General features: G+C 49.0%; 1 protein-coding gene across 10 annotated transcripts in view; it reads left to right on the forward strand.

The window, feature by feature from the left end:
- Positions 1-24,106, forward strand: part of PER3 (period circadian regulator 3) — a 52,322-nt gene that overhangs the window by 11,774 nt on the left and 16,442 nt on the right. For 8 of the 10 annotated variants that reach the window (XR_004974042.1, XM_036349487.1, XM_036349492.1 and 5 more), the window contains 11 exons: positions 1,029-1,135; positions 1,362-1,518; positions 3,364-3,469; positions 4,370-4,498; positions 4,845-4,971; positions 9,372-9,504; positions 13,758-13,879; positions 14,123-14,296; positions 15,710-15,955; positions 16,192-16,796; positions 18,048-18,156. Coding sequence is in view for 9 of the 10 variants with exons in the window: in XM_036349487.1 (XP_036205380.1) it covers positions 1,029-1,135; positions 1,362-1,518; positions 3,364-3,469; positions 4,370-4,498; positions 4,845-4,971; positions 9,372-9,504; positions 13,758-13,879; positions 14,123-14,296; positions 15,710-15,955; positions 16,192-16,796; positions 18,048-18,156 (2,015 nt within the window). In the remaining variant the exon portion in view is untranslated. The remainder of the gene's footprint in view (positions 1-1,028; positions 1,136-1,361; positions 1,519-3,363; positions 3,470-4,369; positions 4,499-4,844; positions 4,972-9,371; positions 9,505-13,757; positions 13,880-14,122; positions 14,297-15,709; positions 15,956-16,191; positions 16,797-18,047; positions 18,157-24,106) is intronic. The other 2 variants (XM_036349491.1, XM_036349490.1) reach the window with 2 other exon arrangements.

Consider the following 24,106-nt stretch of genomic DNA (forward strand, 5'->3'; position numbering starts at 1 on the left):
GGAGAGAAAAGAACAGATTTTTTTGTGCGTATGAAACTAAATTTATTTAAATAATTGTTATTTATTTTGAACTTAGGTCCTTCCTACTTCTTTAAGTGTTAAAATAATCCTTTTTATTGAAAGAACAGTGATAATGAATAGTAGTTGCTTATTGTTGTTTTTTAAGATCTTTATTTGAAAAAATGATAAAACATTGTTACCCCCTGATTAGTGCCTTCCATTTTCCCCCCGTTTATTTTAAACTTTTTTCTTATTCATGAAATCTCAAAACCTGGATAGCAAGCCTCATACCACATGGAGGTGTGAAGCTAAAGTGTCAAAAACTTGGCATGGTTATGATACGTGAATGTTGATTTTTAAAAATCTTAACATCTAAAAATGGGTTTATTTCCTTACAGTTACCCTGAGGTAAGTAGTAATTGGTGAGACACTTGGTATAATATAATCTGTCGAAAGCAGGATAATTTAACCAGGATATTTTGAAAACAGCTGGCATGTTATTGCTTAGACAGTGTTTGTGAACTTGTGCACAGAGAACGTGTGTGTAGAGTCGGGTCTTTCCCAGTCGCCCTGAGTGCCGTGTCGCCCCTTGGGCGTGAGCCGTTTCCGAGAGCCTTGGGCCTGCATCATTGGATGACGTTTGTCAGGGCGTCGTTTTGTGTGATTGTCATCATACTGTACAGATGCGTAGCGCGCTTCCTTCCTTCAACATCCTGAGCGTGTTTCTGTGAGGATGCCATCTTTGTAAACTTAAGTGGCGGCGAATGGAGGCCCTCGAGGACCTCTGAGGAACTTGTAAATACACAGATCCCCGGTCTCGCTCCCAACATTCCGCCCCGTTGGCCTGCGGCGAGCCAGTCTGTGTGAGCAGGTGCCCTGCGTGTTTTCGATGCAGATGGCAGCCTTTCTCAGGTTATGTGACTGTTCCCCATAGTCTGTATGTACCTGTTGACTCGAGTTTAAAATGAAGGAAAGGAGTGTTTTTAAAGTATAACTGCATCTCACCAATGGTCTGTGTGTCTGCCCAGGGCCGTGCCTTTGCTGGGGTACCTGCCGCAGGACCTGGTCGGCACGTCCATCCTCGCGCACCTGCACCCGGAAGACCGCTCTCTGATGGTCGCCGTCCACCAGGAAGGTGAGGGCTGCTGCCTGGGGAGGAGGTTCTTTCCTTCATCGTTGATGGAATTGTTTTTCATTTCTTACTAGAGCCTGATCTTTACCGTAATCTGGTGAGCAAGGTGTGGAAACCGCTCACACTCCTTTTTTTCCTACTTGGACGTTCTGAACATTGATCCGTAACTGCCTGACAGTGAGTTTGTCGTCACGTGTGTGTAAGTTCCTCTCCCGTCCCCTCCGTGCAGTGCTGCGGTCCGCGGGCCACGCCCCCTTTGAGCACCGCCCCGTGCGCTTCTGCACACACAACGGCGACTACGTCACCCTGGATTCCAGCTGGTCCGGCTTCGTGGACCCGTGGAGCCGCAAGGTGTCCTTCATCATGGGCCGGCACAAAGTGCGGACGTGAGTCCACCAGGTTCCTCGTTTTCTAGAAACTCTCTTACCAGGTGTCATTCCTGCCTCCACTTCCCCCCCTTGATCAGGCAGCACGCGGACGGATGGACGGACGGACGGACTCCTAGTGCTTTCAGCAAGGAGTTTCCACGAGTGATTTCCCTCCTGGCCTGATGCTTCCCTTCTGGGGACGCTCCAGGGAAAGGTGGCGAAACACAGAAAAGCTATAAAGAAAAGATGGGTTTTGCAACACAGTCATAATGGCCGACTTAGAGTAGCTCAAATGTCCGTCGTTAACTAAATTGGAATGTCTCCTGGACATGTTATATTGGTCAAGAAAAATTTTTACAGAGATTATAGAACATGGGAAGTTGACAGATTAGATGTAAAAAGCATATAAAGTTATTTATACCATATGATTAAAATTACATCTAAAACACACACACTAACCATGAGATGTGACAAGATTAGAAGGAAATAAAATAGACTTTTTGGTTGTGTGTGGGGTAGTGGGATTATGGGTAAGATTTTTTATTTTTTTTTTTGCCTTTTTAGAATTTTAAAGTGCTGCTTAGTGAGCAAATAAAACTTATTCTATCAGCTTCTGTCAAATCCCACTTCCTTGTGTCTATTTTATTAAATCGTTATTTTTAAAAATTAAACTCTGTGGTACTGACTTTCCTGCCAGCAGGGCTGACTCAGGCCTGTTTGATCACCGTTACCTGCGCATTTGCCGGAATCGGTGAAGTAGATCCAGAGCGGCCTGGCCCGGTATTGGAGCCTAAGATGCCCCCGGTCCCATGACTTTTTGGCCCGTTTACAGTTGACCTGCAGGTTCCTGGGCTGGGCCATCGGTGCCCTTTGATGTCTTTTTACGCGTAGAAATGAGGCCTCACCCTCATGCTGGGACGCAGGCACCTTTCTCACGTGCTCGTGCAGCCGGGGGACCTGGCGCAGCGGCCACCTCGGGCGGAGGAGGACTGGGTAGCGCACTTGTCACAGTGCCGGGCGCGTCATGGGGTGGAGAAGGCTTGCTCCTGCTGTGGGGGGAGCAGCACAGTGCCTGTCGCTCAGAAGGCCCTGGCGACGTGCCAGGCAGTCCTCCTTCCTGCCCCTGGGCTTGCCTGCCCCTCGCTGTATTCGGGTGGAAGATTTAACATGTTCTAGGACGTGAGCACAGATGACGCGAAGGGTGTGACGGCCACACTTCACCACAGGAGGTGTCGCAGTCATCTTGGCTGCAGAGCTTCAGTCAGGAGGCACCTTCAACAGCCAGTGTTGGGCAGCCTCAGGGTCTTAAGGTTCCTGCAGTAGGTTACGCAGGTGACGTTCCGTTGTGAGGCCCGCAGTTGTGAATATGGTCCAGTAGCTGAGGCGGTTCCGTGCCATGATCGAGGTTTACACCAACAGCGACCGCAGCCGAGAGAGACTGCAGCGAGGGACGCAAGCAGCCTGACCGTCTCGTTCATCTCTCGGTGCTTTCTCTACCCACCTGAATAGAATTTCAGCTGCAGATTTTCTATATTTGGGATCAAAGAGTTGCTTTGTAAAAGCGTAGATTTAGTATTTGAATATTTAAGATTACTTTAGACTTCATTGTAAATGAATTTTATTTTTTTAATGTTTTTAAAATATATTTTTATTGATTTCAGAGTGGAAAGGAGAGGGAGAGAGTGATAGAAACATCAATGGTGAGAGAGAATCACTGATTGGCTGCCTCCTGCACCCCCCACAGTGGGGATCGAACCATGACCACCTGTTTCATAGGTCGATGCTCAACCACGGAGCCATGCCGGCCGGGCTGTAAATGAATTTTAAATCGCCCGACCCAGTCTTTCATGTGCTATTTTGTAGGAGCCCGCTGAACGAGGATGTCTTTGCTGCCAGAATAAGCAAGATGGGCAATAACGACAAAGACATAACGGAATTACAGGAACAGATTCACAAACTTCTGTTACAGGTAAAATGGGGGAGATTTTAAAAATGGACAGAGAATTCCCATAATTGTGTTTTATTTTAACATTCTGTCTAGTAAAGTCACTTCACAAAAATAAGCTGCGGAGAAAGATCCTTACCCTCTGCATTCCAGAAATTTCTGTCTTCCTCTTTTTTGTTTTTAAAGGAAACTTTATTAATCTTCTTTTCATTTTTCTGTTAAATGCACAGAATACTCTGTAAAAACCCATTTTAAGACAACGAAACTGAGTCCCAGTGAGCGGTGAGACAGAAGTCATTTCTGAGCGAGAGAATTCTTCCTGTGCCCCAGGCTCCCCCGGTGCTCAGCCTCGGGTTCGGGGTTTTGGGGATAGTTCCCATTTTAAAGGTGGGGCGAGCCTGGCCGGTCTCAGTATCTGGTTGTTACGAGGCAAAAGTAGGAAAAATTGCTTGTTGAAAACAAATACCCGAAATGGTTTCCGTTAGAGATTCCGTCATAAGCTTGTGATGTGCTGCTGGCCTGGCAGGTCTTCAGAGACGCTGGGGTCCGTAAAGCACCTGTCAGGTCCGTGGGGACTGGGGTGTGTATTTCATTTGTTCTGTCTGCTCTAAGCGCAGCATAAAGAACAAGTGATTTTCATGTTTAGGAAAATTATGCTGTGGCTTTAAAACAATATTTTTCGTTCCAGAAATACCCTCTTAGATTAGAAACTAGACTTTGCCCTTGAAAATTACTGAAATGAGGGGACTGTCTTTCATGTGAGACATAGGGCTAAAAGCATCAACCTTCAAGCCTACTCTAGGGTGTCGGAGATGTCAGTCTTATTTTCTGATGAGTTTAGGTAAGCTCTGAGTGGGTCATGCTGCGTCCCCCCCGCCCCAACCGCAAGATAGTAACCCCCAAATCAGACCTGTGTCCTCGCAGCCAGTCCACGGGAGCGCCTCCAGTGGCTACGGCAGCCTGGGGAGCAGCGGGTCCCAGGAGCAGCACGTCAGCGTGGCCTCCTCCGGCGAGTCCAGCGGGCCAGGGGCGGAGGACGCCCAGAAGGAGCCGGTGAGTGGCTGGCACCCCGTCCTCCACCCTGGCACCTGCAGTACTCGCAGTGCTGGCTACAGCCCTGCCTGCTGGGAGCCATTCCCACCCACCCTGGCGTGGGAACCTAAAAAGAAAACCTCCCCTTGGGAAGTGGTGGTTGCGTTAATAGTGTGCTTTCTGCAGACCAGCAGATTGTGCACAGATGTGTGTTGTCAGGTGAACCGGGTGGGAAACGGAATCAAGGCCGTTGCTGTGCTTTTCCTCACCACGTGTTCGGGGGACCAGAAGTTTCATGTATTCTGCTCGTGCATCTTGTAATGCTCATGTGATAATATGTGAGACATATTTCGCTCTTTTCCCCAAGTTGACTTTGCAGCAGGTCTATGCCGGTATAAACAAAATTAAAACCCTGGGGCAGCAGCTGTTCATCGAGTCCATGGCCAAACCACCCAACAAGCCAGCGGTGGGGACGCACGCAGGACGGCCCAGTGGTGAGTCAACGGGGCCCCAGCCTCCCCCACGTCTGGCCTCCGCGTGGACATGGGTGTGTGCTGCGCTTTCCATCATCACTTGTCTCGTCGTGATCGTGGTGATAGCGGCAGCAGCAAGTACTGGCCCGGAAGCTGAGGGGGATGGGAAGGTAGTTACAGCTACGGCTCCTAAAGAGGCGATGTTTCTGGCAACACCAGCACACTCACAGATTCCGCCCGTGAGCTCTCCGCAAACCAGGAGTCAGTTTAGAACACGTTTCAGAAATTCTAATCCCTTTGTGTCACTTCAAACGTGTGGACAATGCTCAAGACCTGAGTTGAATGAAAAACTTGGCATTTTTCTGACACACGTATACTTTCCTCAAATATAGGTAAGCAGTGCTCCAAAAGAATCAGCTTTTAAGTTAGTTGTGATAATGGCATTATTTTGAAAATTTAACCGATTTGCATATAAGGCACAGGAAAGTCCAATAATGTAGACATCAAATTATATTGACCTTTTAATTAGCTAACTTTCCCTTTATCTCTCTCCCTGAACATTAATATAATTTGGGGAGTCGTTACAGACCTGGGGCACCTCAGTGTGATCCATGGTCTCTGTCATTGTCAGATGCGGCTGTTTTAGAGCAGAGGTGGCATTGTCTCCAAGGGCAGTGATAATGGCTGCTGTATTTTGGCCTGGGCATGATCTGCACAGCACACATCAGACTCCTGCGCCTGCAGTGATCTCCCCTGGAGCCAGAGGGTGCCCGCGGGGCTAGCAAGTCCATCCTTCCCTGTGTTCTTCACCAGGGTGGAGCTTTCTCTGTCTTCTGTGGACGGCAGGGCACAAGTACAAGGAACAGCTTTTCCTGCCCCTTGAAACCATCAGGTTTCCTCTCTACAGGAGAGTTCGTCTTAAACATCTTTCTTGATGCGGATCACTATCCCATGTCTTGGCAGAGAAAAGTCTTTGCGTAGATTTTAAATCTACATTTTGTGACTGTTTTCTTTGTCATCTGGTCCAGTCAGTGCCACGTGGGCTGCCCTGGCCTAGGCCTCGTGTTGGTGCCACAGTTCGGTGTCCTGACGTCTGTGTTTCTCCGAGGGGAGACCGTTCTCCCTTCCTGCTTCGCTTTGCTCAGCTTCTTCTCGCCCGTCGCCTGGTAACACATCAGGACTGGTGTTGGGAGGCTGAATATTTCAGCAGACCTCAGTCTGCCGTCCTTTATCACTGGATAAAGGCTAAGCTGGACCTCACCGTGTACCTGGGTTGCTATTTTAGACACTGAAATTTCCCTGCTCCTTATATTTATGCTGCACTTGACTCAGACACATAGGATGGGAAGGAAAATCCATTGCCATTTGGTATGACTTGGGAGAACTCATATATATATATATTTTTTTTTTTTAATTGATTTCAGAGAGGAAGGGAGAGGGAGAGAGAGATAGAAACATCAGTGACGAGAGAGAATCATTGATTGGTTGCCTCCTGCACGCCCCCTACTGTGGCTCAAGCATGGAACCCAAGCATGAGTGACCTGGTTCATAGCTTGATGTTCAACCATTGAGCCACACTGGCTGGGCATCTTGATTTTATTAACATTTAAAACCTACAAGCTTAAAGAACCTAGTGAAAAAAATCTAGTGCTCCTTACTCAAGAGAAATCAGTGTGCAACGCGAGAATAAAATGCTACATCTTGAACAGTAGAAAGTGAGTGGTGACTCACACCAGTGAAACACTGAATGGTCATTGTGTGCAGCTTCATGTACAGGGTGCTGAGCCAACAGGCACGGCGGGCGTTAGGTTTTTGGGTTTACCTTTCTTACAAGGGCAGGCTACCCTTTAAAGAACAGTAAGAAGGGACACTTTAGAACTTACTGTGGAGGGGCAGGGAGCAACAAGGAGAGAAAGCCCTTCATCAGCTCCATGGACCGAAGCCAGTGCCGGCGCAGTAACTGGGGAATTAGGGAACACTGAACGTCCCTCTTTGGGCGGACGCGAAGCCCGCGTGGAAACACAATCTGTAAACGGAAGTGACTCAGAGAGAGCGCGCGCTTTGGTTCCGCGCAGGGAGAGCTGGGGTGAGCATCATTCCAAACGCAGAGGAAGGAAGCCAGACGGATCGCAAGCTCATGGTCTTCCTTTTCTTTTTTGAGATGTTTTTATTGATTTTTAGAGAGAGAGGAAGTGAGAGGGATAGGAAGGTGGAAACATCGGTGAGAGAGAAACATCACCGGTTGGCTGCCTGCTGCAACCCCCTCCAGCGACGGAGCCCACAACCCGGATATAACCCCTGGCCAGGAATCAAACTGGCTGCCTCTTGGTTCATGGTCGACGCTCAGCCACTGAGCAGCACCCGTCAGGCTCCTGGTCTTTCTTGAAACTGTCGGTGCTGAGGATCCAGGGCGGCCAGCAGGCCCGATTCTGAGGGGAGACCACACCTGCAGGGAGAAGGGACGCACGCACTGGGTGCTGGCGCGCTGGGAACCGAAGCAAGTAACTGGCAAGAGACAGACGTTCTCTGAGGCGCGATGCAAGGGAAGACCAAAAGCTGACAGTGGAGCAAGCGCTGGAAAAAGCCGTCCAGCAAACAGCCCCCTGAAGCACCGCGTCTTCAGAGCAATTGGAAACCTAGCACATCGAGCAAAACCATGGCAACAGCCCACCTGCACCCGGGCCTAAACCTTAACAAGATTAACTCAAACACAGGGCTAGCAGGAGGGCTCGCCCAGTCTCTACTGTCCTTTTCCATCAAAAAAGGAAGATGTTTCAACAGATGAGAAAGCAAATGGAAAAGCAAAAACTCCCAGGAGACAGAGCAGTCGTCAGATGAAGAGTCAGAGATGACACAGGTGCTGGGACACCCAGACGGGGAATTTAACGTAACTGTGAATGACACATTAAAGGCTTTAATGGACAAAGTAGGCAACATGCAGGCCTCCCTGGGCAATCACAGCATGGAGATGGAGCATACACGACCACATGGCAGAGCTAGGAGTGCTAGACAGAGAAGAATAGATGCCTGCGGCGGGCACTCGATGGAGAAAAGAAGCCGTAAATTTGAAGATAGAAAAATAGAAACTGCACAAACCGAAACGCAGTGAGAAATAAAAATACAGACTAGAGCATCTTAAGAATGAGGGACGGTATCAAGTGTTCTACCAGATGAATAATTAGAATCTCACAAGAAATACTTGAAGAAATACTGGCCAAGGTTTCCCACGAAATCCAGAGAACACTGAGTAGTGGAAACACCAAAAACAGAAAAAGAAAGACACCCGCCACAAAGAAAGCACCGCTCACGGGAGCATAGCTAGTCAGACTGCTGAAAGGAAAAAGGCCGGCTCCAAGGCAGCCGGAGGAAAGCACAGGTTATGTCCAGAGAAGCAAAGGTCAGGATGACAGCCGACACTTCTTCAGGAACCGTGCAGCCTAGAAGACAATAGAGTCTTCAAAGGAAAAACTGCCGGTGTTAGTTTTACACCTGCTGGGAGCTGTCTTTCAGAAGTGAGGGAGATACAAAGATTTCCTCACATAAAAACTGGGAGCTTATTGCCAGCAGCTTTACTCTGTAAGGAATGCTAACGGGATTTCTAAAGGTAAAAGAAATACAATACAGGCTTAAGACTCAAGTCCATACAAAGTAATGAAAAGCGCTGGAAATGGAATAAACGAAGGCAAAGTCAGTTCTACTTTTCACTTATTTTTAATCGTTCTAAAAGGCAACTTTGAGAAACAAAAACCGCGTTCTGCATTCATGGTTCATGTGAAAACTGCAGGCCCTGGGCTGTGCCATCGTAACGTCCTTAAAGTGCACCTGAGGTAGTGTCATTTGGAGGTAGAAACTGAATCCTGAATGACATATTGTAGACTTTAGAACAGTTATTACAAAAAGTTTTTAAAGAAGTGGAAATAATGTCAGCAGAGGAGATAAAATAGAATTTAAAACACCCCAACATGAGGCATAAAAAGGAGGTAAAAAGAGACGGTGATAAAACAGCTGGAGCAAGTGGAAAACAGCTGGCATGGTTTGTATGAGTCCAGCTGTGTCAGTAGTCACGCTGACCGTGAACGCAGTTTACCGGTTAGGAGATGGGAACGATCAAAGCAGATGAAAAAGGAAGATGCAGATGTATGTCACCTGTAAGAATCCATCCTTTAAAACAAAACCCGGTTAAGAACAAAAGGCCAGGAGAGAGAGACTGTGCCAAAAAGGATCAGAGAAAGCTGGGGGCTGCATTAGGTCAGGTGTGGACACCTTTCCGTGTCAGTGCATTTAGATCTGTGCTCATTGTTAATGGCTGCATGGTATTCTATTGAATATATTTATTCTAAATTACTGTGATTTAATCTTGCTGAATATATGTTCTTAAAAATAATGCACTTGTCATTGTACATGCTTTCATTCTCTTTTAGGTGAGCAGAAGGCCTTTTCTTCCGTACAGCCCTGGAAGAATGAGAGCGTGCGCACTGAGTCTTGTCAGGGTTTGAGGAAAGACCAGCATAGCCCCTCCTACCAGCAAATCAACTGCATCGACAGTGTCATCAGGTAGGAAGCCCGCGTTTTGAGAACATGTTTTTCCAAAGGCATACATGGCCCCTGTGGAGCCCTGGTATCATTTTTAATAGCGGTGTCTTGGTTTTTCACTGTAAATCAGTAGATACCATGGACTGCCCCTCACATACCATCCATGACATGCTCAGTATTCCGGGGTGCAGACAGAAGACGCATTCCTGGTTTGGAAGGAATGGTTGAGAAGACAAGGCCTCTGCTTGTTGAATGGAGAGGATGTAAGATGTGAAGATCAATTCAAGACCGTGGGAAAAGAGAGGGAACACCAGTGACTCCAGCCGATGGCCAGGGAGGACCCCATCAAAAGGAAGTGCAAGTCAGCAGCTTGGGAGCATGAGTTGCTTTTTCTCTCTCCTTCAATTTCCAACTAACTGGACATCCATCACCGTGAAAAGTGCCGCGCACAGCAGACCGGACACCGAGAGATCCACCCACCTGTGCACCTGAGAGTGGGTGGCGTGGACCATGGGAGTGGCTGCGAGAGGGCAGCGCCATGGGCAGGCAGGACCTTTGTGGCAGAGGAGGTGGAGGGTGAAGGTGGGGAGGGGGGTCAGCCCAGCCCTGGGTCTGCAGTTGAAGGGATCTCTGCTCTCTGAGGAGAGACCACAGTGACGGGGTGGGGGGGTGGGGGTGCAGGGAAAGCCATGGGGAGTAGGCAGGAGAGAGAACTGAAGGAAAGGGCCCAGGATTCCGGCAAGAGTTCTGCCACGGACCTCTGGGGACCCCAACCCAACTTGAGCATCTCTCTGTCGGGCCAGGGCACACTAAAGCCCCAAGTGCCAAGTACACAATTCTCCCCGCTCTACTCCCACCCTTGTATTCAAATATATTTTATTGATTTTTTACAGAGAAGAAGGGAGAGGGATAGAAAGTCAGAAACATCGATGAGAGAGATCGATCAGCTGCCTCCTGCACGCCCCACAGTGGGGACGTGCCTGCAACCAAGGTACATGCCCTTGACCGGAATCGAACCCGGGACCCTTGAATCCGCAGGCCGACGCTCTATCCACTGAGCCAAACCGGTTCGGCTACTCCCACCCTTGTGTTTCCTCTTTTGGCAGCTTTGTTAAAATGCATGTACTCTCAACCTTAGCTCAGGTCAGACAAACCAAAAACATGGCCGTATCCCCACCTTGTGGACAATGAAAGGAAGCGTCTAATTGCCAACCTGTTGAACTGTTAGAATCAACCAGGCCTTGTCTCAATGAGAACGGTGTTTGCTGCTTCAGATGCAGTGGGGATGCACTTTCCATCAAACACCATGAAAAGCACGCAGTACAGGATCACAGAAAGGAAATAGCCATTTCCCAGCAGCCAGCTCCACCCGAAAGGCATCCAGCTGGTCGGGGATTCAGAGCAGCTGTTGGGAAGAAATTCAGCAAGCTGCAGAGAGATCAGAGGGCAGTGCCATGCTCTCAGGAGTGAAGCTAAAGATAGAGGAAGACTTCACCAAAGAGATTAAAATTCCAAAAAATAACCACACTAACCCTGGAACTGGAGAATTCAATGAATGAGATAAAGCAGGCGTTGGAAATGTAGCAGGTCAGATGGAAGAGATGGCTAATGAGGTGCGAGATGGGAATCTGGAAGTGATGAAGGTTGAAGGAAAGCGAGAACTCGGATTTTTTAAAAGTGCATAAACCCTCTGAGCGCCATCGGGTACCACGCAGAAAGCCAGCCTAAGAGGATGGGTGATCCAGGAAGGGGCAGTCAGCTACCAAAAGAGGGAAGGGTACCACAGGGAAAGAAAACTGTAGACCAATATCCTTGATGAATGTAGATGCAAAAATTCTCAACAAACATTAGCTAATTATATGTTAAAAAGATTATATCCTATGACCAAGTGGAATTTATCCCTGGAATGCAGAAAAAGCATTTGAAAAATACAACATCCTTTTATAATAAAAACCCTTAACAGATTGGGTATAGAAGGAACATAACATAGTGAAGGCCATATACAGTAACTCACAGCTAACATACTCACTGGAGAAAAATTGAAAGTGGTTTCTCTAAGTTCAGTAACAACAATTAATATAATACTGGAAGTCCTATCTAGAGCAATTAGGCAAGACAACAAAATAAAAGGCATCCAATTTGGAAAAGAAAAGGTAAAATTGGTGCTATTAGCTATGATATGAACTTGTATGTAGGAAATCCCAGAGTCAGGAAGCTGTTGGAATTACAGTTTCAGTAAAGTGATGGATTCAAAATCAACATGTGAAAATCAATTGCTTTCTTTTTTACTAAAGACAAAGCACCTGAAAAAGAAATGATATCATCCAAACAATAAAATGCTTAGGAATAAATTTAACCACGGAAGTGAGAGATCTGTACAAGGAGAACTACAAGACTTTGCTGAAAGAAATTAGAGACATAGCAAATGGAAAGACATCCCATGTTCATGGGTAGGAAAAATTAATATTGTTAACCGGCCAGACTACCCAAAGCTGTCTATAGAGTCAGTGCCATCCCCATCAAAGGCATTCTTTCCAGAAATTAACAATCTAAAATTCTTGTGGAGTCACAAAAGACCCCTTATAGCCAAAGCAATTCTGACGGGGAAAAAGACATGCAGAGATATCACACTTCCAGATTTCAAACTATACTACAGTTACAGTCATAAAAACAGTGTGACACAGGCACACGAATAGACACATGGACCAATGGGACAGAACGGAGAGCCCAAAGTTAAATCCTGGTGTGTATGTTCAGTTAACATCTGACAAGGGAGCCGAGAGTGCCCGACAGAACAAGGAAAGTTCCTCTAACAAACTGCTGGGCAAATTGGAGAAACGCGTGCAGAACAGTGAAAGGGGACCCTGTCTAACACAGAAAAATTAACTCAGAACGGGCCAGCACTTAAACATAGGACCTGGTACCATTACACTCCTGGGGGAAGACGGGGAAGGAGCTCATTGATACTATGCTTGGCAGTGATTTTTTTATATATATATGACACCAAAAGCAAATATGGACAACAGCAAATATTAACAAGTGGAATTCATCCAACCCCAGAGCTTCTGCACAGGCTCATCGAAGAGACAAGACGAAAAGATGGCCTATGGAACGGGAGAACGTGCTGCAAACCCGGAGTCACTAAGACGTTAATGTCAAGAAAGTATAAAGAACTCAGCAACAACAAAAAGCAGTCTGAGCTAAAAATGGGCAGGAGAACTAAATAGGCATTTCTCCATGGAGGAGACACGAATGGCCAACACGCACGTGAGATGATGCTCGACATCACTAACCATCGTGGGAAAGCAAAGCACAGCCACAATAACGAGGTGGCGCCTCTCACCTGTTAGCGTGGGCACCATCGAGAAGACGGGAAGTAGGATGTGGAAAGGAAGCTTCCACGTTGCTGGTGGAAACGTAGATCAACCTCCGTGGGAAGCAGTACGGAAGCTCGTCAAAAATTAAAAATCTGTCATACAGTCCAGCCGTTCAACTTCCGGCTATGTTCCCAAAGGAAATGAAGCAGGGTTCTGGCCAGATAGCTGCACTCCCATGTTTATCGCAGCATTGTCACGATAGCCAGGATACGGAAACAACCGAATGCCCGTCAGCCGGTGGATTTAAAGTGTGGTCTGTGCACAGTCGGATGTTATTCAGCCGAGAGGAAGGAAATGTCCTCCCGCCTGCAGCAGCGTGGTGGGCCGACGTGGAGGGTGTTTAAGGGCACAGACTTCTCATGAGTGTAAATAAGCCGTGGAGATGTGACGAACAGTATGGTGAACACACAGTAACATGGCTCTCTCTTGTGGAAGGTGATCAATAGTTGGGCGATAATGGGACATTTTGTAAACAGGTCAGAGTACACACTGGACACCTTAGATCAGCGATGGCGAACCTATGACACATGTGTCAGAGGTGACACGTGAACTCATTTTTGGTTGGTTTTTCTTTGTTAAATGGCATTTAAATATATAAAATAAATATCAAAAATATAAGTCTTTGTTTTACTATGGTTGCAAATATCAAAAAATTTCTGTAGTGACACGGCACCAGAGTTAAGTTAGGGTTTTTCAAAATGCTGACACGCCGAGCTCAAAAGGTTCACCATCACTGCCTTAGATACACGCAGTGTTACCTGTCAGATGTACTCCATACACGAATACATAAAAGGAAGTACATGTTTCCCAGACAGAAGTGGTGCGAGAAAAGCAGAGGGAGAGCCGTTAGGGTGGGGGGAGTCCCGCCCTCAGCCTGTCCCTCCTGTGTCCTTGCAGATACCTGAGGAGCTGCCGCGCCCCAGCTCTGAAGAGGAAGTGTCTCTCCTGCACAAACACCACTTCGTCCTCAGAAGACGACCGGCAGGCCCGCGAGGCAGACGGTGCCCACGCCTTGCGAGGTAGCGGGGACGCCCTTCGTACTCGGATAAGAAGTTACGGCAAAGCCACCCCGCCCTCTGTTTCTCTTTAATTTTCCAACTTCCAGTATTCCATCGTAATCACACATGATCCGAGTTCCCCGGTCCTCTTTACGGCCCGGGGGTGGTGGTTATGTTATCAGCGTCTGTAAGCCATTTGGTCTCTAACATACGCTTCCTGTCGGGAGTTTTTCTTTTCACCGTCAGCCTCTCTCACATCCCCAGCTGCGTCTCGGATCCCATCAGTCCCTTCACCAGAAGTGCCCGCTCACGGACGGTCCACCGGTGCCGAGGGCGGAGCTGCGCGGACCGAGGCCAGGGCGGCGCCGAGCCTGGGCTCCGGCATCAGCCAGTGCAGCTACAGCAGCACCATAGTCCACGCCCCGCCCCCAGAGCCAGGTACCACATCACCTTTGACCTCAGATACACGCCACACGGACATGCTACTGTGAGACAGTCATTTGTACCGTTTACTTAGTAGTAACTTCTCAGCTTTGGGAAGTGTCACACTGGTTATCTGTGTACATACATTTTGGACTGAATTTCTTACGTCCCTCAACCAGAGTCACTAATGCAGCTTGGGCCACGTTGCTGACCTGGAAAGAAGGTTTCAAACTTGGGCTGTCGTTGGCCTAGAGAGATCATACGTATACACAGGAAGTTCCGTGTGGGTCTGACCACGCTCCTTCTTTAACAGTATATGACTTGGTAAATTACTTGAATGATGTCTTCTTCTTATTCCTTTTTATGGCCTCCTATTCTTTGACTTTTTCATTACTCATAGCAATTTGGTGGGTGAAGAAATAGTGACGTGTTAAATCAGGTTTTCGGATGAGCTCTAACTTATCTTTGCTAGTTCCGTGGTGAGTTAGCACGTGCTGAGCTGACCGTGCTAGTTCCGTGGCGAGTCAGTCAGCACGTGCTGAGCTGACCGTGTACACTCCCTGTCCTTTGCCCGTCGCAGAGATTTAGCTCCTCGGAGCTCACACCCCCCAGAGATAGAGAGCGCAGTCCTGGCAGGCAAACTGTGGTTGGTGGGAAAGACCGGAGACGGAACTGCTGTGGGATTAGGTGGCATTGCTAATGAGCCAAAGATCGCCTGTTCATTTTTAACCATGTGAATACATTACAGATTAAAAACTAAAAGATAAAAAAGAAACATTTTAAAGAGTTCAGGGAGATAGATATTTACAATAAAAGCAAGATTTTAATCCTATATAATAAAACCCTAATATGCAAATTGACCAAACGGTGGAATGACCGGCGGAACGACCAGTCACTATGATGCACACTGACCACCAAGGGGCCGGTGCGCAGTGCAGGAGCTGCCCCCTGGTGGTCAGTGCGCTCCCACAGGGGGAGCGCCACTCAGCCAGAAGCCAGGCCCATGGCTGGCGAGGGCAGCGGCAGTGGTGGGAGCCTCTCCCACCTCCACTGAAGGCAGGCGGTAAGGAGCGAGGGGTTCTGTACTGTGAGAGCCCCAGACTGCAGAAGGGCGCAGGCCGGGCTGAGGGGACACACACACACACACACACACACACACACACACACACCAGTGCACAAATTTTGTGCACCGGGCCTCTAGTTAATATATGTCTACACATTGAGTATTACAATGCTGTAAAGCATCTATACAGGCACACAGTGTAAAGACAGGCAGAAAAAATAAAAGTACGTGCTAGTTGATGAAATTTTTTATATTCCAGCTATTGTAACAGTGTTTGTAAAATTTATCAAAAGGTCATTGAGTTGGTGAAAATAAATGCAAATAGTTGGTAGCAATGACCATTAACCTCTCTTCTGCCACCTCAGCAGAACCGACTCCCGCCGAGGACGCCGCCCCCGCCTGCGAGCCCTGGGCGCCCGGCACCCTGCCAGCCCCGTTGACCGCAGAGGAGTCTCAGCACGTGGGGCTCACCAAGGCCGTGCTGTCGGCACACACGCAGAGGGAGGAGCAGGACTACGTGGACAGGTTCCGGGAGAAGATGCTGTCCTCCCCCTACAGCTCCTACCTGCAGCACGAAGGCAGAGGACAGGCCACGTGTTCAGATGGTCAAGGTAGTTCAGGTCCTTCGAATACACTCCATCGGCCCACGAGCCCTCCGTGTACAGCCGTGTGTCCGTGCTGGCAGATGGGGGTGGGGAACGGGCGAGGGCCGAGCGAGGAGCTGAAAGGAGTTTGTCCTGTAGCAGCGCTCCCGGCTGCGTGACGGAGGCGGCATTGCCTCTCCCTGCGGGACCTGCGCGGCAGCCTTCCCTCCCGGTGGTTTCCTCACGGCACCCTCTGTCCTCAGGAGCCTCCTCTCCCGGGCAGGCCAGGCCTCCTGGGGGCAAGAAGGGGAAGCACAAGCGGAAGAAGCTGCCGGAGCCACTGGGCAGCCGGTGTGCGGGGGACGCCTGCTGTCCCCACTTCAGAAGGGACGTCCAGGACGCTCAGCCCTGGAGCCTGCCCCCTGCCTCCCCTCTCCATGCCCCCGGCCTGGCGTTCCCAGCGGCGGTGGTGGCTCCCAGCCAGGCCCTCCCTTACCTCGTGCCAGCGTTGCCCTTGCCCACTGTGGCCCCGGGGGGGCACTGCCCGCCTTTCCCAGATGTGCCTTCACCTTATACGGAGACTTTCCTAACTGTTGTGCTGCCTGGCCCCTCTGTGTGCCCTCTGTGGGCACCGTCGTTCTCTCCATACCTGTATTTGGGTGCAGCAGGCCCTTCTGAAACGCCACCCTCAGTACCAACAGCAGCTCCCAGTATGGAACCACCACCTCCAGTCACCACCCAGAGGGGCTCTGGGCAGAGCTGGGAGACGCAGAGCGCAGGGCGCCCGCCCAGCTCCAGGGGCAGCTCGCCGCTGCAGTTGGCCTTGCTGCAGGAGGACAGGCCCCCGTCCTGCGAGTCTGCAGAGCAGGTGAGGGTGTGGGCCCGGAGGCTTCCGCACACGACTGGAGAGGGTCGGGCAGAGGGTCTCGCTGGGCGCAGCATAGGTGGCTGAGTGGTGATGGCGGAGGCTGAGCGCTGGGCTCCAGAAACATGCACTTTGTGTGAAGCGGAATGAGAAGCTGCTGCGTCCTGGCTGCTTAGACTTGTGTGGTTTCCCAAAGTGCTTTCAGATGTTCTATAGCAACTAAGTTTTTCCTCCTTTAAAACTTGACATCCGAGCACTAAACTCAATATGTTCATTGTGTCTAAAGTGCGTTTTACCTACAGCTGAGGGGTGGTCGGGTAAGACAGGAGTAAGCCGTCCTGACAAGGCGTGACTCCAGTAATGTCACTTTTCGAGCGCAGTTACGCGATGGCAGCTGTGTAAGGGGCAGGTCAGAGGCTGTCGGCACCGTCAGTGCAGCAGGCAGTTCGTAGTCTCACGTGTGCTGGTCAGTTTCAGAAATGAGGGCTTTGAGTCCGTTTCCTTTGCTTGTCATCCTTGCCCTGAAAGGGGTTCTCCGGTGACCAGGTAGCCTGTGGGCAGGAGCCAGGACGAGCGTGAGCTAACAGTTCTCTCGCGCTTCCCTCCCAGGCGAAGCGCCCTGCCTAGCATCAGGTCAGGACAGTCCGCCCGGGTCAGCCAGGGAGCCCGGTGTGGAAGCCTGACCCCAGTGCGCCTGCCGGACGCCAAGGCCAGGCGGGGCCGGCGAGTGAAGCCTGGGCCGCCGGACAAGACAGGCCCGCGTCCCAGCCCGTCCCGTTAGCTGGGCTCATGGAGGCACGTTATTTAGCCTGCCTTTGCCTTTGCTGCTTCTTTGAAAAATGGAAGGATTAATACTTCCTGGCTTACTCTGAGGATTAAATGCAGTCACACTACGGAGTCCTCCCCCAGGAGATCAAGATGGCTGGGCCTTTGCTTCGTCCACCTTCTGTTCCTAGGGTTTGGGACACTGCCTAGAACACACAGAAGTTCAGCACATCTTTTCTGAATGACAAGAAGCCTTAAAGCACCCACCAGCACGTTCTGTGGCTGTCATCGGTGCTCACAGATCAGTGGTACCTGACAATTACATGCACAGGGACTTGGCCCCCGTTCTCAGGGCCAGGCTGACCTGTTCCCCGTCTCAGTTACCCCTGGCACTTTATTCTGTTTAACAGGTGACGGTAAAGATCTCCCAGGTATTTTGTCTTATGATGCTTGAGATGCTAATGTGTTTTCTTGTGTTCTTACTCCCAGCAGTGTGCTCCAGGCCACAGCGGGGAGAACAACCATTTCTCTGCCAGGGACCTGTCCCCGGGGCCCCTGCCCAGGGAGTCCCCACCTGGACCCGGCTCTGCGGCATCAGGTAGCGGTCCAGGGGACACGGCCCTCGGGCTCAGCCGCCAGGAGGTCCCCGTCTGAGGACGGGCTGTTTGGGTTCCGCCCTGGTGTGGAAGGGCGTTTCCTGTTTTCTTTGTGAAAGCTTTATGGGGTACATTTACTCACATACAACAGAAGGCACCAAATCAGGGTGCCACGCGAGAATTCTGAGGAACGTACGCTCAGACCCTCACCACCCCATCCCCCCAGAGCAGCTCCGGCCCCGGGAGAGTCCCGCGGCCTCGGGTCAGCCCTGCCCGGCCCAGCTGCTCGGCCCCTGAGTGCTGTCCTCCCACGAGGCCGCGCGGATGGAGTCGCCGCACGCACTCTGTCGGCGTCCTTCCCGAGCACGCGCTGCGAGCTCCCGTGGCCCCATCAGTAGTTTGTCCTTTTCGTTGCTGAGGAGCAGGACACCGTGTGGATGTCCACTCACCGTGGCTGGTGGTGGGGTTTCCGGTTTGGGATGTGAATGCTGAGGTGAGCATGTTAGTCTGAGTCCTTCATGGACCTGTTCCCTGTTCCCTCTTGAGTAGGTGCCTAGAAAGGGAATTGCTGGCGAGGTCGTGTGTGCGGCGACCACAGGAAACTGCCCAGCTGTTCTCCCCAGTGGTGCCCCGCTCTGCACGCCTGTCCCAGCCCGTGAGAGCTCCAGTTCGCAACACCTTGGCCAACACTAGGCCTTGTCCATCATAAGCTCAGCCATTCCGATGGCTTTGCAGGGATACCTCATTGTGGTTTTAGTTTGCGTTTGCCCGTTGGTTAATGGTGTTGAGTATCTTTTAATGTGCTTTTTGCCATCATATGTGCTCAAGTCTCTTGCCCATTTTTGGGGGGAGGGGCAGTGTTACTTTCCTATTGAGTAGTAAGAATTCTGTTTATAGTCTGGATACAAGTCCTCTATCAAATATTTGTTTTGCAAAGATTTCTCCCTGTGTGTGGCTTACCTTTTCATTTTATTATCTTTTATTTTTAGCTTTATTTTGAAGAGCAAAAGATTTTTTTAATTTTAATAAATTTCAGTTGATCAGGTTTTATTTTATTAATCCTCACTTAACGATATTTTTTCATTGATTTTTTTTTTAATTGAGTCACTAAGATAGTCTCTATCTTGGAAGTTTTGTAGGTTTAGCTTTTATAGTTAAGTTTGTGATCCATTTTCAGCTAATTTTTATGTGTGGTGTGAGGTTAGGGTCAATACACTTTCCTTGCACATGGGTTATCCAATTGTTGCTGCCCCATCTGATGGAAAGACTGACCCTTCCCCCCTGACTTGCCAGGGCACCGTTGTTGGAAATAGACAGGCTGTATGTGTTTGGGTCTGTTTCTGGACCGGCTCCGTTTACCTTCACAGCCAGCTGTGGGGTGATCCCACGTGCTTTTGAGGCAGCTTTCAAGTAAGCCTGCAACTCTGGTGGGTTAAGTCCTCCAACTTCATTCTGCTTTTCAAAATAATTCTGGGTATTGTAGGTTGCCGGGGTCCAACCCCAGCAGGTCCAGGGGTCCCCAAAGGTGTGGATGGAGTCGGCGAAGAAGGAAGGACACGGAGACAGTGTTCAGTTGATCAGCAGCCTAGCCAGGATCTCTAGCCAGGATCTCCAGCGAAGTTCTGCTGTTTATTGTCTTGTTACATCCGTATTTATACCAGTTGATTTTAATCCTGTCAATTTCTATTACAAAGGTTAGGGCGTTTCTTATCTCCATTCCAGGGAGTAAAGATTATGTAGCTTAAGCATGATTGTTTGTAGTGATTAACTACCCGCCTGGCACTTAGTTAAGGAGTTTCATCCCCTCCCTGACTTCAGGGAAAAATTCCTACCTGGGAAAACAACCTTTCTAGGAGAGGCATCCCCTCCCTGACTTCAGGGAAAAATTCCTACCTGGGGAAACAACCTTTCTTGGAGAGGTGACCTTGGTTAAAACACACAGCGCTAAGGGGAGCAAACATATTAAGAACAGTATGCTATATATGCCAGGTCCCTTGAAACATATGCTGTGCAGATGTTTCTTTCCTGCAGCGACTGTGTCAAGCAGCAAGGATGGACCGGCTTCCGGCAAATTCCCCCTTTTTTATTTTTTAAATGATAGCGCATGCAAATCAGTGGCCACCTCTCAGATTGGGCCGTTTAAAACTCGGAAGGAGACTGGCAAGCAATGACAGTGAGCATAACTATAAACATAGTGGATGGAGTGCACAAGGAGCCCCATTCCTGTAGAAGGTTGCCAGCCTCTTCAGTCAAGGGATTACAGCTGTCCTCAAGTTGTTGGTTTGATTGTCTTTGTTGGTCTGGCTAGCGGGCGGCGTCACTGGCGACAGGCTTCCCGAAGCGTCAGCAAGTTGAAGGGCTGCATCAAAGGGTCCATCAGGGCCGTGCTTGATGGTGGTGTCGATGTCCGAGGAGGAGTAAGCTGTGCCCTCTGGATCCAGCTGATATGGAAAATGGAGGGTAGTAGAAAAAGAAGAGAAAGCAAAAGAACTACAAGGCATGGAAGTGTTTAGAAAAAAGAGGGAGAAGAAAGGGAAGAATGCAGCATCCTGACACAGCCCTTTCCTTCAGCTGCCCCTTTCCCTGTGGTCCAAGGTAGAAATGGGAAACAAGTCCTGTTGCAGTGAGAGGGCAGCTGCTGTCAGCCAGTCTCTGTCTTTACCTGGGTCCCGATCTGAGCTGGGCATGGGAAGCAGGAAGCAGCCATGGGGACAGGAGACCTTCCTCAGAAGGGCCGAGTGTTCAAGCCCCTGCACCATTGGGGAGGGGGGTCTGTGCCCCACCTTTGTTGCACCCCAAGTTTTCTCCTACTGGCCCCCGACTGTGCCTGTCTTAGGTTGCCCCACCCTGTGGAGTCTTACCCGTCGTTGACTACCAGCCATCTCTGGGCCAAGTAGGGTGATGTGAGGTTCAGTTTTGTCTCCTTGATAGCCTATGTCCCTCTGGCCTCCATGCCCAGCAATTGCCTTTGGATTCCCTCGCCTGCTGGCGGGGCTCTGGCATTGATCATAGGGAACTCAGGTTTCTTCTCTAGAGAGGGCCCAGCTTACGCCATTGGGCCAGAGACAGATCCATGGTACCAGCCACCATGCGGCTTCAACCTCAGCATGAACAGAGAGCTCAGGCAACAGCTATGGGCAATTGGATTGTAAGAAGAGGGTCCCTCTTGACACAAGGGTAAGAGGCACCAATACAGGACAAAGGAGAGTCCTGAAACAGGGCTTTCTCGGCCCAGGATATCAGGCTCTTGGCACAAGGCAACTCCATGTATGAGGCATATACCAAACACCCCTAGTCACGGCATAAAAGGGAGATGCCCTTCCTGGAACAGTAGGGTAGGGAGATTCTAGAAAAGGCTGTGTTCAGGAAAGAAGGAGAACGGCCAAAGAACCAGCAAACAAGTAGTTAGATTTTAAAAAAAGGAAAAAGGAAAGGAGATGTGGGGCAAAGCTGGGACATGTGGAAAGACAAAACGGAGGCACATATGATCCTCCCAATGGACAGATTGTTCCAGCTCAGGGCTGCACATCTGCTGCAGACGGGCACTGGTCAGGTGTGCTATGATGAGGCAGAGATGGCGGGCGGTGAGACATAAGGTCGGACTAGACGGTCTGGAATCCACACAGGTGAGTCTGCATCCTGTGGAAATATACAAGCATATCCTCTCCCCTGGGTTAAAAGTACATCAGGTCCCTTCCAGGATCCTGTAAGCAAGTCTCTCCATTTGACGAGGGCTTTAGGTTTAGTTAGATCAGGGTTCCAATGCCTGTACATCGGGGAATTCCCCTCAGAATCTACATTTAGTATATTAATTACAAATTGAGCATGTTGTAGAACATGATGAGGAGAGGAATATTTAAACTCATTTTCTTGTAATATTTTGTAACAGGAGTAAATCAAACACCGCTGGGGCTATATAATAGAACTCCCATTTGAGATAAGATATCTCTTCCCCATAATGTAAAGGGGATAGTTGTAATTACATAGGGACAGAATGTTCCTGAATGTTGATCTTCATCAGCCCAAGTTAGAATCTGAGAACTCTTTTTTACATTAGATGCCTTGCCTAGTCCTACTAGGGAAGTGGAGGTGGTGTGCGTGGGCCATGAAGAGGGCCAATCCTTCCCTGCTATGCAGGAAACATCTGCTCCTGTATCCAATAGACCTTCAATTGGTTTTCCCTGAATTTGTAAAATTTTTGTAGGTCTAGTAGCATGGATTTCTTGTATCCAAAATGCTGCATCACTAGATCCAAAGCCTCTGGCCCCTCTAGCTTCCTGGGTAACAGCTGTCCCTATTTTATGTATTGGTAACAGGATTAATTGGGCAATTCTCTGGTTGGGCTGAATCTGTATAGTTGTGGTGGGTGGGGAAAGTAAAATCTGTATTTCTCCTGTGTAGTCTGCATCAACAACTCCTGGGATGACTAAGATCCCCTGTAACGAGGTGGAGCTCCGTCCTAATATTAAACCTACAGTTCCCTCAGGCAGTGGCCCAGACACTCCTGTAGGAATGGCTGCTACTGGCGAGTCTGGGGTTAGTACTGCATGGGTGGTTGAGTGGAGGTCCAATCCTGCACTGCCTGGGGTTGCCCTGAAGAGGTCACTGACTGATCGAAATTTGCAAAGGGGTTGAAGGTTGATGCCCCTATTATTGCAGGGGCCTGGGGCTGGCCCCTTCTCAAGTTTCCCGATTGAGGTGATGGGATATAACCTCCTTGGGAGCTATTTGTAGAGTTTAAAGGCCGACCATTTTTATGGTATTTTGATCTACATTCCTTTGCCCAATGGAATCCTTTCTGACATCGGGGACAGACGGTTTTTGGAGGATTAATATTATTCCCTAATGTATTTCCAGGCTGTCGAGGAGCTTGCCATCTGGCCTGAGTATTATTATTATTTTTATTTGGGCATTCTCTGCTAAAGTGCCCAGATAAGCCACAAGAGTAGCAGTTCATATTTCTTTTATTACCTGTAGTATTGCTGGCTTGTCCTATACCCTGTACATATTGAGGGTATGTCTCCCCTTTGAGAGCTGCAGCTATAGCTACACCCTGTATAAATGCTGGACTTACATCAGCACACTGTTTTATAAAATCATTTATAGTTCCTGTTCTGCGAATCGGCCTTAATAAAGCCTGACAGGTATTATTAGCATTTTCAAAAGCCAGTTGTTTGATTAGGATATCGGCTGCCTCTTTGTTATTGATTACTCTCTTGACTGCCTGCATGAGGCGAGAAAGGAAATCCTGATATGGTTCCTCGACCTTCTGTTTAACCTCTGTAAGGGTGGTGGTTTTTCCTGCTGTATAAGGTAGGGATTTCCAGGCATTTACTGCACAACTGGTTACTTTGGTAAGTGCCTCTGTGGGCATATTCATTTGCTCCTCAGCCGTGTTAAAATCACCTTCTCCTAATATCATGTCTAGGGTTATTCCTTTTCTGGTTTTTTCGCTAGTGGCTACAGCTTTCTTAGCAAGATCTTCATATTCAGTTTTCCATAATAAGTAATCGCCTCCTGAGAGACAGGATTTACAAACCTGTGACCAATCATAAGGAGTCATCCATTTACTGGCTAGGGTTTCTACCAAGGTTTGTGTGTAAGGAGCTAGAGGTCCATATTCAGAGCAGGCCAATTTTAATTCTTTAAGTACTTTGTAAGGTATAGGCTCCAAGGTGGGGTTTCTATTCCCACCAGACTCATTCTCATATGTAACTGGGAAGCAGAGTGAGAATTCAAGATCTCCATTAGCTTCAGCTTCTCTTATCGCCCTTTGAAATTTAGACATGGAGCTCATAGGAGCCACAGGACCTGGTTTAGGCTTCCTTTCTAATTTGGGGAGCCTGTTTTGAATGGGAGGGCCATTCTCCTCTCTACTGACTGGAAAGGAACAATGGTCATGTTTATGATATTTATTCTCCTCCCGATCAGTAGGCATAGCTAAATTGCTTT

The sequence above is a fragment of the Myotis myotis genome, unplaced genomic scaffold (genome assembly GCF_014108235.1).
Source record: "Myotis myotis isolate mMyoMyo1 unplaced genomic scaffold, mMyoMyo1.p scaffold_m19_p_2, whole genome shotgun sequence".
Classification (NCBI taxonomy): Eukaryota; Metazoa; Chordata; class Mammalia; order Chiroptera; family Vespertilionidae; genus Myotis; species Myotis myotis.